The sequence below is a fragment of the Clavispora lusitaniae genome, assembly GCF_014636115.1.
Source record: "Clavispora lusitaniae strain FDAARGOS_655 chromosome Unknown tig00000003_pilon, whole genome shotgun sequence".
NCBI classification, from domain to species: domain Eukaryota; kingdom Fungi; phylum Ascomycota; class Pichiomycetes; order Serinales; family Metschnikowiaceae; genus Clavispora; species Clavispora lusitaniae.
Genome location: NW_027093975.1, coordinates 178987 through 192813, shown reverse-complemented (window position 1 = coordinate 192813; position 13827 = coordinate 178987). Strand labels below are relative to the sequence as shown.

The following is a 13827-nucleotide window of genomic DNA, read 5'->3' as shown; positions in this document are numbered from 1 at the left end:
TTTCTTAAAATCTCTGCTCCATCTATGCGTCTGGTGTTCCTATATGTTACTTCTACTGCCGTTTGGCTGTGCGGCAGATAACATTTTCTCACCAGAATGCGCTTTGAAAAGTGTAATACTCCATCGGTTATGTCCAACTTTGTCCGCCAAGCGTCATTCGATGTCGAATATGCTCCTGCGCATATTTCGAAATGGGTATCCAAAAGAACAGGTTTGCAAATAACCTATGTCAACCAACCATCGCCGGTAGTGAATGGATACTTCGCTGTGGCCACTGAAATTCCCGACGATTCGGGTTGTCCCCATACACTTGAACATTTGGTGTTCATGGGTTCGCAGAAGTACCCTTACAAAGGTTTGTTGGACAACTTGGGAAACCGCTTTTTCTCATCCACGAATGCTTGGACCTCGGTCGATCAGACCGTGTACACTCTCACCACTGCTGGATGGGAAGGCTTTAAAACCTTACTTACGATCTACTTGGACCATCTTTTCAAACCAACCTTGACGAATGAAGCTTGTTTGACTGAAGTGTATCACATAGATGGGAAAGGTAAAGAAAAAGGTGTCGTTTTCAGCGAAATGCAGGGAATCGAAAACCAGTCGTGGTTTTTGACCTACAACGAATTGCAGAAAACCTTGTATGCTGAAACGTCAGGTTACTCGTCGGAAACAGGGGGGTTAACCTCAGAATTACGCCACTTGACGAATGATCAGATTAGAGATTTTCACAAGGCCATGTATCGCCCAGACAACCTTTGCGTGGTGATCACAGGCTCAGTTGACGAGCAAGAATTGTTGGAAATCATGAATGAGTTTGATAACCTGTTGAGCCCTCTTTCAGATGAACCTCGTAAAAGACCATTTGTTGATTCCCCTCATGATATGCCACTCAATGAGTATATTATTAAAAGAGTTGAGTTTCCAGACAAAGATGAAAGTATGGGAGAACTTGTTTTGGGTTGGATCGGTCCGGAAAGTGAAAAGGCTTTGGATAATCTTGCTGTTGATATGGTTGGTTCGTACTTTACTGATTCGCCCATTTCGCTTTTCAACAAGCACTTAGTGGAAATTGAAGATCCCATGGCCACAGAAATTGACTATGGAACGGACGACTTCATCCGCACAGGCTTGAATTTTACAGTCAGCGGTGTTCCCACTGATCGTTTGAAAGAAGTTGATGCCAAAATCAAAGAGATGATCGAACAGCTGACTAAAGAAGAATCTTTTGACTTGCAGTACATGCAGCAAATCGTTCGTCAGCAGATGCTCAAGTTTGTGGCAAACACGGAAAGATCTTCAACAACGTTCTCGAATGTAGCTATTCTGGAATTCATTTATGGCAAGAAAGATGGAACAGACTTGGAAAAGTGGACAAAAGACCTTCACGAGTTTGAAGTTCTCAGTACTTGGTCAGCCAAAGAATGGTGTGACATAATCAAAAAATACTTTGTTGATAACAAATGCGCGTCCATTCTTGGAGTTCCATCTTCTGCTTTGAATAAATCTACGAAGAAAGAGAACAAACAGAGGATTAAGGATATTAGAGAAAAATATGGTGAAGAGGGTCTCGCCAAACTTGATCAGGAACTCAAAAAGGCTCAGGAAAAGAACGATTTGCCTATCCCAGACGAAGTACTTACACAGTTTGGAAAACCAGATCCATCTAAAATTGAATTTATCTACACGAAGTCATACAGAGCTGGCGCTAATAAGACGGATGCTTCAATTTATACAGATGATGATGAATTTGCCACTTTAATTAAAAAGGACGAACCAGAGGATATGCCTTTATTTTTGCATTTTGAGGAGTTCAAATCTCGTTTCGTCACTGTCCATATTATCATGCCAACCACAAATGTGCCGGAGAGTCTTTTATGTTACTTTTCTTTAATTGAGGAAATATTTTCACTCTCCATCAAAAAGCCGGACGCCTACATTCCATACGAAAAGGTCATCTCAGATATCAACAATGACCTTATTGAGTTTCAGTTTGATAACGGGTTGGAAAATCAATTTGTCGAACTCGCTAGTGTTAAGATAAAGTTTGAGGCCAATAAGTATGAGCGTGCTATTCAATGGCTTATTGATGTTCTTAAGTACTCTGTTTTTGAAGAATCCAGGTTAAGAGTAATGGTGGAAAAAATCATCAACTCTCTTCCAGACAAGAAGAGAAGCAGTGAATTGATGATGTACTCTTCCCAACATCGTACGATTTACAACACGGCTTCCTTGAGAAAATCTCAGGACTCCATTTATACTGAGAAGTTCTACAGAAGCCTTTTAGAGAAGCTTGATAATGGCAAATTTTCCGAAATTGAGGCTGATCTTGAAACTTTCAAACTGAAATTATTCAACGTCGCTAATATGAATGCGTTCGTAGTGGGAGGATGCAAAGATCTTGAGAAACCAGTTTCTTCATGGGCTAAGTTTGCGCAAGAGTTTTCGGACACAAAAGAAAAATTCGATCAATTCACACTCGAGAAGCTTCCAAGAGCATTCCAATTCAAGACAGAAGAGGGCCAAAAATGCAGTGGAAATGCACATCTTGTGACTACTTCTGCGAGCGAAACAACTCATCTTGTTTCTTTGACCACAATCCCGACTGATTATTTGGACGAAGACATCTTCAAGATTGCCTTGGCAAGTGAATTTTTGGGAGGTGTTGAAGGACCCTTCTGGAGAGGAATTCGTGGAACCGGCCTTGCATATGGCGCAAACATTAGAAGTCTTGTAGAAGCTGGTTACTTGTCTTTCACCATTTACAGAGGTGCCGATGCCCAACAAGCATGGTTGACGGGTAAAAAAATTATTAGCGACTACACTTCTGGAGTTCTCAAGATTGACCACATCAGTATTGAAAACTCGATTGCTGCTATCGTGAACGAACTCGCAAACGCTGAATCGAATGCCTACGATGCGTCGATCAATAAGATGGTGGATAATCTTTTCAAGAAGAGAGGTGCTTCATATCTCAAACACTTTTTGGCTAGATTGAACTCCTATACTGCGGAAGACTTGGTCTATATCATGAAAAAGTACTTCCTTCCTTTGTTCGAACCACTGACTTCGCTTCTTTTCTGCTGTTTGCCCACCGGAACAGTCGACGAGTTTTCTGAATTCATGGGCAAAGTCGGATACAACGTATCAGTGGAAGAAATCGCTTCTACACAAGTAGATGGCCATTCTGAGGATAGTCACAGCTGTGGAAGCGGCTGCGGAAGCGACTGTGATAGCCACGAAGAAGAATGGGAGACCGGAAGTGAGGAGGAAACGGACAGTGAAGAGGACACTGACGAATCTGAGAGTGAAGAGGAAACTGACAGTGAGGAAGATAAGTAGAACAATATAGAAAAGAGTGTTAACCAAGATACTAACTTGTGTTGATCACTGTGAATAGAATATTTTCAGATGGAACTACGTAATAAGGGATCATGAAAAGAAAAAAAGAAATTAATGATTATCAGTCTCTATGGATGTACATCGATATTCCATTGACCTGCATCGTGACAAGGTGCATCTATCAACGGCAAAACGAAGGCAAGACTTAATTGCAATTACATGTCAGGACAATATGAAATCACAGTGAGCAAAGCAGTTCCCAAATATTCGGATCGCTGTTTCTTTCCACAATCCGTATTGTCTGAAATTTTGGATCAAAATGCGACTCTCCCACATCCGTTAGTGTTCAGACTCACTAATAAGGAGGGACAATCGACATTGGTGGGAGTAAGAGAATTCACAGCTCCCGAGTACCACATACTAGTTCCGGAGGAGGTATCTCTGCTGATAGGACAAGGTGTTGTCACGATCGAATTGGTGGAAATGCCTAAAGCCACATTCCTTCAGGTGAAACCTCTACAATTCTACCCGCAAGTCACTAACTGGAAATACTATTTAGAGTCATTTTTGAGCAAGAACTATACTACGCTAAGCAAGAATCAAACTTTTGGGTATTGGGATGACGTTGCCAACACAGCAGTGGAGTTAGTTGTGGAGGACACAAACGAGGAATCAGTGGTAGTAGTAGACACCGACATTGTACTTGATGTTCTTCCTTTGAATGACATCATGGCAGCACAGCAGCTCGAACAGGCAAAAACCATGGAAGCTCTCGAAAACATCCCCATACTCGAGCCTATACTGATCCTTGATTTAGAACCTTTCAATAAAGCGGCTGTCCCTCAGATATTCAAGGTTAATGTGCTTAACTACAAATCGAAGATTTGCATCGAGATACAAGGCGAAGATATTGCTAATATGGATATTCTTGGAGGAATTGATAAGTTCATCACCTTGGACTGTTTTCTTTGGTGTACTATGACACAAGATGACCAAGAAATTAAACGCCTCGTGGTGGATCTTTCAAGTGACACTGTTGCCAACTTTGTACAAAAGGATGGGGACCAGACAGAATGCTACATTTACCTTGTATTTTTTGCCTGGGAGCACAATACTCGAGTTAAGGTGAAAGTGTTTGAAGGCAAATCGGCAGAAGAAGTCACAGCTGCTACACATCAGACAAATTCTGTCGAGCAAGTGCAATGTCCAAACTGCTCAGCATACATCTCAAAAGCCAACATTCAGCTTCACGAAGTAGCATGCCGCCGGAAGAAGAAGTGTATTTGCGGTGAGCTATTCATGGGTAATATTCCACTGGCTCACTGGCATTGTGATGTTTGCGGGCCATCAGTTCATGGAAATTCAAGTTTGTATAAGATGAAGCATCAGAAGATTTTCCATCAGCATCCATACCAGTGTGACAAGTGCTCTCTGGAAACAGAATTTAACAACTTCATTGAGCTCGTTTCTAAACATAAGGCAACAGAATGTCCTCAAAAACTTCATGAGTGCATTTTCTGCCACATGATACTTCCGCAAGGAGAAGCTACATACCAGGATAAGTTTAACAACTTAACCCATCATGAAAGTGAATGTGGGAGTAAAACCACAGAGTGCTTTGAGTGCGGAAAAGTTCTTAAGACCCGTGATATGACTAGCCACATGAAAATGCACTACATGGATAAGAAGGAGAAGAGCACACTGGTCGTAAAGCATTGTTCTAATACCGTATGTGTGTCGATTTTTGAAGACGGATCTGATGCCTCCAATGAGCTTGGGCTCTGCGACACATGTTATCGACCATTATACGCTTCAGTTCATGATCCTACAGGCAGTAGACTTCGAAATCGGATTGAGCGAAAGTACATTATGCAATTGACTAAAGGTTGCGCTAATGCATGGTGTGACAACCCAGAATGTGGCACAGGAGGAACAAAGTTGGACATAAAGCTGGCCCTTCTGCGGGTTCAAGGATTAATGGCACAGATTCATTCTTTGCCGAATAACTCCAATTCGCCTGGCTCAGAAAACCGATTTTACTTTTGCATTAGCGAGAATATCGCAAGACGAAAAACACTCTTGAAGAAGTTACTCGAAGAGAATATATCAGAGTCGCTTGCATATCGTGCAGTTTGGAAATCTGTCGATGAGGAGTCTGTTCGCAGTTGGGTGAACCAGAATAGCATAGTTTTTTAGTGTGGAGAAATGAGTCTGTCCACTAACATCAGATGTTATACGTTATACAACATATTACTTCAGCATAGTTATGTAGAGTTCCTCGTGACTAATGAATATCGTATAATAAGCCCTGTGGGTTACATTCTAAGCGAATGATTTCGGGCTAGTGACCAGCCAATAAATAGATACACACCATTGACTTTACATAGTAGAAGTCTTTACATAGTAGATGATTACCACGTGTATCCTCTGATAGGTACCTATGACATTCTATTTTGTACTGTGTGACGCATAATCTCCCGCCAGAACTCCAAGTACATCTTGTTGTTTCAAGTATCTTTCGTTCTCCGAGTACCTCTAAGTGTATCGCCAAACAGACAACGTGCCAATTATATTAATGTTCACCAGGTTGTAAGCACAATAGCACTGTGATTATTAATCTGTAAGCTAAGACGAATCTAGCCGTTGTCACTGCGTTTTCAGGCCAGTTCTACCAGTGGCCCAACCTATTTATAGTCCTGAATTAGAAGCTTATCTGTGTATTACCGCGTCCGAAAGGGGAAAATTCCTCTTTCACAGGGAGATATGGCCCCCACAGTGTGCATAGTAACTGTGGTTCTTGCCTATCATGACCTTATCGCGCACACGATAACCATAAAAGAAAGAGTCGATACACGTTTACATTGAAAGAGTAAATTGATGATTTCTTGAGTTTTCTTTCTTGATCATTGATAAAAAATTGCACGCAAACATGTTTCTCATCATTACTTTGTCTGGTTTGCGTTTTTAAAGCTGAACTGCTCTTGCCTCCAAAATAACCAAAGCACCAGCCGACAAACGGATTGACCTGCATGAAAGAGCCATTGCTGCGCATTCTATAAAAAAAGCCTTATCGCCACCCTTCTTTACACTCTCTTTCTTCTTGCACTTCCTTGTACTATCAAAGAAACAAAGAAAAAAATTATAAATCACTCTCTCAATCTTTCACAAGCAGTGCAAGAAGTAAAACCCCGACAACATCACCTTATTGAAGCCATTCCCTAGCGAAGCTACCAAGTATGTTGTTCTCTCAATCCGTTGCCCTTTCCATTTTGGCTGCTCTCGGCGCCAACGCTATGATTATCCCCAACATCGGTGATGTGGTGGATGTTTTCAAAAACACTGACCTCTCCCAATTCAAGGAAGATGTCAAGGAAGAAGCCAAGAATGTTGGTTCCACGGTTTCTTCTGCTGTGGCTGACTACGAGTCCAAATTGTCTTCTAAGTTGGGCCCATTGTTGCAAAACCCAAGAGAGCTCATTCCACACAAATACATTGTTGTGTTCAAGAATGATGTGACTCCTGAAAGCGTGCAATTCCACCAGGAGTGGGTTGCTGCTAAGCACTCCGAGCACGTTGCCCAGGCTGATTCTTCCGACCCCTTTTTCGCCACCATTAGTGACGCGAACATTGAGGGTGGTATCTCTGACGTGTTTGACATTGCCAACTTGGTTACCGGTTACTCCGGTTACTTTTTACAGAGCACTATTGACTGGATTCGCCGTGACCCAGCTGTGGCATTTGTAGAGCAGGACTCTGTGGTTCGTGCCAACGAGTTTGAGGTGCAAAAGGGTGCTCCTTGGGGCTTGGCCCGTGTATCCCACAGACAGCCACTTTCTTTGAACTCGTTCAATCAATACTTGCATGACACCGAAGGCGGTGCTGGTGTGACCTCTTATGTGATTGACACGGGTGTGTTCGTGGACCACACACAGTTCGAAGGCAGAGCCAAATGGGGTGCAACTATTCCTTCTGGTGATGCTGACGTTGATGGAAATGGTCATGGCACTCACGTTGCGGGCACAATTGCGTCTAAGGACTATGGTGTGGCCAAAAAGGCAAAGGTTGTGGCCGTTAAGGTTTTGCGTTCTAACGGTTCCGGATCTATGTCTGACGTCGTCAAGGGTGTCGAATTTGCTGCCAAGTCTCACCAGGCTGATGTCAAGGCTGGAAAGAAGGGTTTCAAGGGTTCCACTGCCAATATGTCTTTGGGTGGAGGCAAGTCCACTGCTCTTGACTTGGCTGTGAATGCTGCTGTGAAGGCGGGTCTTCACTTCGCTGTGGCGGCAGGAAACGAGAACCAAGACGCTGCCAATACTTCGCCAGCTTCTGCCGAGTTGGCTATCACTGTTGGTGCCTCGACCATCTCAGATGCGAGAGCGTACTTCTCCAACTATGGTGAGACTGTGGACATTTTTGCCCCTGGCCTCAACATCGTCTCGACATACATTGGTTCTGACACTGCCACCGCTACATTGAGTGGTACTTCGATGGCATCGCCTCACATTGCAGGCTTGTTGACCTACTTCTTGTCGTTGCAACCTGGTGCTGACTCGGAGTTCTTTGTGTCCGAGAAGGGTGTTTCAACTGCTCAGTTGAAGAAAAACTTGGTGAGCTTCGGCTCCAAGGGCTTGTTGTCTGACATTCCAGACGATGGCACGCCAAACATCTTGGCCTTCAATGGTGCAGGCCACAACTTGACCAAGTTCTGGGGTGAAAGTGTCTCGGAAGTATCCGTTGAGCCTGTTGGCAAAACCTCTGTGTTGGAAGGGAAGCTTGAGGACTTGATGAGCAAAGTCGAGACTGAAGCTAAGGAAATCGTCAACGATGTGATGGGTTTCGTAGACGGTGTTTACAAGAGGGAATAAACCTATTGACTAGGTATGTCTTCACCATCCATTTTTTTTTCTGTCTGTATTCTTTTTTTATATACTACAATATCCACATATATATCCATTTTAGGCTCTTGGTGGAAGCGAGAAGAGTTTCTACGCACTAGGATAACGACCTGCAGATACCCGAGCGGCGAGCGCTGGGGCCTAAAGTGCTATCTTCCATATAAAAGTTCTTTAATCGCCTCCAAACGTTTTTTGACCCCACACTGCCGTAATCTCACCATGTCGACGCCAGCGAAAAGAAGACTTATGAGAGATTTCAAGCGCATGCAACTGGACGCCCCCAGCGGCGTTTCGGCATCACCTGTCCCCGATAATGTCATGTCTTGGAATGCTGTGATTATCGGTCCAGCAGATACTCCATTTGAAGACGGCACGTTCCGCTTAGTGTTACAGTTTGACGAGCAGTATCCAAACAAGCCACCTAGTGTGAAATTCATTAGCGAGATGTTCCACCCTAATGTTTATGCCAGCGGCGAGTTGTGTCTAGATATCTTGCAGAACAGATGGTCACCGACATACGATGTTTCGAGTATTTTAACGTCAATCCAGTCGCTATTGAACGACCCCAATATCTCATCTCCGGCTAATGTGGAAGCCGCTAACTTGTATAAGGATCACCGTTCTCAGTACATAAAACGAGTTCGGGAAACGGTGGAGCGAAGCTGGGATGAGGATGATGACGAGGACGGCGAGGAAGAGGATGAGTAGAGAATGGTAATTTGCACCTCTTTTCGGATAGACTGTGTATATATGGAATAGTTACATAGGGTGAGCATCAATGAATAATTATGTACAAGTGCGATCTTCTAACCTAGTCACTTTAACCACAAGTAGTACCATTTGCGGCGGGCCTGCTTTTCCTGATTCTTTCTGTTTTCCTCCTCTATTTCTTTTTCTTTTTCCTTTTGCTCCTTCTCGAGCTTACTCTTCATATACCTGTCTTCAATAATGATCTCCTGAGGCTTCCCACTTTCTCCTGTATTTTTGTCTCGCAGAATGGCAAAAAGCATAACAAACAACGTAATGTAGATGAATGTTTTTGTGACTGGGTCCATCTTGGAAGTGTCAAACTGTTCTTTCCTCACTGGTGTTTCCGATAGGTATAATGGTTCAAGCTTGTGCACGACATCGTCTGCCTGGGGGTTGGAAAGACGGACCTTCGATGGCACGCGAAATGGAAGATCATAGGGAGCCTCTTGCGTGTTCCAGTTGATGAATTTCTCTCGAGGACCCCAGTTCCCGTACGCAATATAGTATCCAAGCTTCTTTTCCTCGTCTGTCAACTTGTTCCAGTTCTTATCGTACTTCTCCTGAAGCTCTTTCAAAACTTGTCCCTGGTGTAACAAGTTCAATGTGCCAAAAAGCTCCGGGTTTTCGAAAACTGGACGTGTGTCGATGGGCTGTACAGCGTCATCACTTCCAGAAGAGAATAGGGAACCCACATCCTTCAAAGATTGAATGGCCAACTTGGCAGCTTCAGCTTTGGCCTCTTCGGGCGAAAGTTTGCGAGCAGAGTCCTTTCCAGCCGTAAAGTTCGAAGCAGATGAGGCAAATGCACGGACACTTGTCCTGCGGAGCATATTTCTTGTAAGCATCGCGAGAGACATTCTAAAGATGATGGCGCACTGTGCGAATTAAAATGAGATTTTGAGCGAGTTTTTCAGACCCTACAATTCACCAAACGGTTTAAATAACTTGTGACCAAGTCAGCATTGTGGTGAATGCAATAAAGAAATCAAAATAAGAAGAGTAGAAAAGAATTAAAAGTTAAGTACCATATCCAACCGTTACATTATTCTATTCATAAATTTCCCTATCGCTATCATCGGTGCACATATAGCCTTAACTGCCATACAAACAGCATCAATAATCAACGAGAGCTCATAGAGTAGCCACAAAAATATCACTAATTCCAACAATATCACAATTGTTTGTAAGGTAGGAAAGTTTTGTGCAATGACGTCAATTGGTGCAAAAATGATCCTCATTAAGCGGATGCTTTTTATGAGACTATCAATGTTTGAGATGAGGCCGGTTTCCTCACTGGAAGAAGTTGGTGAACCATTCTTCATACCAATCGCTACCAGCTGACTCTCTCTATAGGCTTGAGGTGTGACAGTATTACTGCTTACTTCCATTTCCAATTGCAACTCCAGACCTCTTTCCTCATTCCCATGCAATCTCCTTTGGCGATCCAAAATGGAAGAAACGGGCTGATTCCATTTGCTTATCATACTTTTAGCTTTTGAGTTCATCACCTTAATGTTCCCTCTTTTTGCTTTCCGATGCTTAGTTCCCAAGAAAGACTCTTCCAAAACCTCTGGCAGTTTAGTGTCTCCAAGTTCGACTATCTTTCCTTCGGGTGAATCGTTATCTTCTTCTTTCCCTTGTTGATAATTGACCCACGAGAGAAAGTAACTCCACACTGGATTGTAAGCTTGAAAGGATGACGACGAGGGTAGACTCGGAGACACTAATTTCTCCAGAGTTAACCTCGATTTTTCATCCAAGACAACGTCTCCATAATACTTGTTTGTGTCCTCACAGTCTTTACCCAAAGGTTCATCTAAATCAGCCCAATTCTGATCCATTTGGGTATCCTCGGCGCCTTTAGCTTCAGTAGAGCCTTTTTTCCGACTCATCTTTCTTCTATGGCCAAATACTTTCCATCTTGACAGAGACTTCTTGTGAGCTTCCGGAACATCTAAATTTTCTGCCAACCCGGGTTCTTGTTTGTGCTTCTCATCGTAATAGTCGTAGGAATCGTAATCATCTTTGCCAAGTTTCCGCTGGACATGTTTGAAAGCTCTTTGAATCTTCTGTTTTTGTTCCAGAATCCCCACATTTTCCGAATCCACAAAAACGGTATCAGCAGGGTTGAAGCGCTCGTCTTCATCTTCGGGGAAAATATCTTTGAATGTCTTGTGCGTATAAGTCTTTGGTTTAAACTCCTCTGCTTGGTCGTATCTAATTTGTTGATCAATGTAATAGCCTTGCAAGGGCTGGACTTGAGTATAGTTTTGAGTATACATATATGGTTCCTTAGCATAGAATGATTCTGCATTCTTTGGGAAGGAATTGTTCTGGTTGTAGGACTGGGTACTTCTTTTGGTCTTATAGTAACCAGCCATTGGCATTCTCTGTTTTCGTGGAGTAGCTCTTTGAAGGTAAGTTAACTGAGCAGGAGTGAGCTGTTCACTGAGTGTATCTGGATCGATGACCTCCGAATTGTTTGAGGAAACTCGCTGAGGAGACAGCGTTCCGACTGCAACATTTCCATTCCGTTTAAACTGCGAATGTGATCTGGGAGAATTGATTCTCCGATCCAAGTATTGGGTGGTAAAGTAAGCATCCTCGGCGACATTCATAGTAGAGTCTGGTTAAGTGCCAAATCAACTTGAAAGCAATCAAACAGTGAAGTCAATGCTCATCTCCTATGTTAGCCCAATGTAGATAAGGTGGCTGGCTGAAGTTGAATTATCCTGCAAATAGCTCGTCCCATTCTGTATACAAGGTCACACAATGCTTCCGAGCATTCAGTCTTTTATAATCAGAACAGAACAGAAAACAAGAGAGTAGATTCAAATGAACACAAGGGTCCTATTGGTCACCGCATACAATGAGTAAGATCTTACTTTAACATCATTGTTACCAAATACTGGTCGAGCAAACTTTTCTCACTGCTATATTTCAATACTCATCACTCTCAGTATTTTGAAAGGCCCTGCAGTTTACTCTTAATAGAAGATATCGCCTTAACCTTTTCGAACCATCATCGGTTGACAAAATAGCTCGTTGTCAACTATAAGTGTTTTGTCTTTCATAAAATGGCGTGTCTACAACAAAGTACTAAGCTCCATTTCCAGAGAAGAACAAAATCTGTAAAACTTATCAAAGTTCGCTCGCGATTGACTTCTAACTACTCTGCTCCACCATCAAGATACTCTTTGCGTTACTTTTGATCTTGGCTTCATCTCAATGCCTTGGATAGATTGCGAAATGCTCGTACTAGTATCTGCAGACAGATTAACATGGATATCATGAGGTGCATGCAGTATTGCATGAATCATACCTACACCGCACCCAATTGATAGATTCAGTACGTATCAGCAACATGTCGTCCAGACCCATTAAAGCAGGTCGGCGTTGTCTATTTCAGGTAGGCAGTTGTCGCTTCTACTCCAAGAAATACCACCCATCACCTATCACATGCCACTCTTACATCGACGATGATTTTCTCTCTCTAGTGAGCAAGAAACAGATTGCCCAACACTTGAGCGATTTAGGAGCTTTCCCTTCGTTTTCCAGCATCCTAACGCCTCAACATTTTTACCAGAACGAGGTATTGATGAAATACTCCAAGCAAAAGCCGCATCCGGTGTCGCTTCGTCAACTCGCAGGTTACGGAAAGACATTGACAAAGCAGAAGATATTGGCGTCTGCAAATTTTGTGAGGATCGAATTGCCCATTAGATTGGCCATGCGAATCAGAGATTTGCAAACTTTGCCTTTTGGTGTGGTGAACAATTTCCATTTGGCCCAGATTTATGAAAGTTACTACCACTCTTTCAATGCTTTTCGAAAAATTCCGCAGGTGACTACGCTTAGCGAAAACGACGAATTCTGTCGTAAAATCAGTACTTTGTTGGACCAGCACGTTTTCAACTTATCGCACTTGATGATGGGCGCTTTGGAGCTGTGCATCCTAAACACACTTCGCCAAGAGGAACTAGATATGTTTATGAGTTCGATGCTTCGCTCACGTATCAGTAGGAGAGTCATTGTTGAGGAACATTTATCCCTCACCGAGATCTACAAGAAGCATCCTTATCAAAGCAAACCACCCGATTATATTGGAGAGATATTTCAGAGGTGTGAAGCACGCGAACATTTCAATATAGTGGCCGACACTGTGAAGAAATCCATGTTGGAGCACTTCCCCAACGAGAAGAACTTGCCGGACTTGAACATTGAAGGCGACGTCAAAACTTCATTCCCCTTTATGGTGCCACACTTGCATTATTTGTTTGGTGAAATTCTCCGTAACTCGTACCAGGCGACAATCAAAACTCATGGCCTGTCTTCCAACAAGAAGCTTCCACCTATCAAAATCACCATCATAGATACCAAGAAACAAGTAATGTTCCGTATATCTGACGAGGGTGGTGGAATCTCTCATAAGAAACTTGCATCAATTTGGTCGTTTGGTAAGAATCCGGAATTGGCCAGACAGTCATTGGCTAATTTCCACAGAATTCCAGGTTTACAAATGTACTCAAATCTTCAGGTGACTCCAGCGGGGTCATCTATTGTCGATAATCGGGACGCTCTTGGACTCACCTCTGTTGGTGACATAGGACAGGTTTCCACGAAGGAGAAAAAGTCCACGTTGGAGCAGTTGACTACGAGGCCAAATCAATACAAGCTTGGACTTGGATTGCCTATGTGCAAAGTGTATGCTGACTACTGGAACGGCGATCTTACTATGAACTCTTTGGAAGGCTACGGTAGTGACACTTGCTTAACATTGAGCAAGCTCGGCTACCACTCTAGTGTCAACCAGTTAGACCGTGCTTAGGAGACACGATGA

The 13827-nt window shown here is 43.1% G+C and overlaps 7 protein-coding genes across 7 annotated transcripts; 5 read left to right on the top strand and 2 right to left on the bottom strand. All coding sequences in view use genetic code 12, as the record gives it.

The window, feature by feature from the left end:
- Positions 1-96: 96 nt before the first annotated feature.
- FOB63_000093 (uncharacterized protein) lies at positions 97-3342 on the top strand (the record flags this gene model as incomplete). Its single annotated transcript, XM_002618883.2, has 1 exon — positions 97-3342. The coding sequence occupies one exon, from the start codon at positions 97-99 to the stop codon at positions 3340-3342; it is 3246 nt and encodes a 1081-aa protein (XP_002618929.2).
- A 219-nt stretch (positions 3343-3561) lies between these two features.
- Positions 3562-5538, top strand: FOB63_000092 (Ubiquitin fusion degradation protein UFD1 family protein; the record flags this gene model as incomplete). Its single annotated transcript, XM_002618882.2, has 1 exon — positions 3562-5538. The coding sequence occupies one exon, from the start codon at positions 3562-3564 to the stop codon at positions 5536-5538; it is 1977 nt and encodes a 658-aa protein (XP_002618928.2).
- A 1040-nt stretch (positions 5539-6578) lies between these two features.
- FOB63_000091 (proteinase B) lies at positions 6579-8207 on the top strand (the record flags this gene model as incomplete). The annotated part of the gene is made up of 1 exon (XM_002618881.2): positions 6579-8207. One exon carries the CDS (start codon positions 6579-6581, stop codon positions 8205-8207), a length of 1629 nt encoding a protein of 542 aa, XP_002618927.2.
- A 249-nt stretch (positions 8208-8456) lies between these two features.
- Positions 8457-8945, top strand: RAD6 (E2 ubiquitin-conjugating protein; the record flags this gene model as incomplete). The annotated part of the gene is made up of 1 exon (XM_002618880.2): positions 8457-8945. The coding sequence occupies one exon, from the start codon at positions 8457-8459 to the stop codon at positions 8943-8945; it is 489 nt and encodes a 162-aa protein (XP_002618926.2).
- A 107-nt stretch (positions 8946-9052) lies between these two features.
- FOB63_000089 (uncharacterized protein) lies at positions 9053-9844 on the bottom strand (the record flags this gene model as incomplete). Its single annotated transcript, XM_002618879.2, has 1 exon — positions 9053-9844. One exon carries the CDS (start codon positions 9842-9844, stop codon positions 9053-9055), a length of 792 nt encoding a protein of 263 aa, XP_002618925.2.
- Positions 9845-10024: 180 nt separating this feature from the next.
- Positions 10025-11605, bottom strand: FOB63_000088 (uncharacterized protein; the record flags this gene model as incomplete). The annotated part of the gene is made up of 1 exon (XM_002618878.2): positions 10025-11605. The coding sequence occupies one exon, from the start codon at positions 11603-11605 to the stop codon at positions 10025-10027; it is 1581 nt and encodes a 526-aa protein (XP_002618924.2).
- Positions 11606-12351: 746 nt separating this feature from the next.
- Positions 12352-13815, top strand: FOB63_000087 (alpha-ketoacid dehydrogenase kinase family protein; the record flags this gene model as incomplete). Its single annotated transcript, XM_002618877.2, has 1 exon — positions 12352-13815. One exon carries the CDS (start codon positions 12352-12354, stop codon positions 13813-13815), a length of 1464 nt encoding a protein of 487 aa, XP_002618923.1.
- Between the last annotated feature and the right edge of the window lie 12 nt (positions 13816-13827).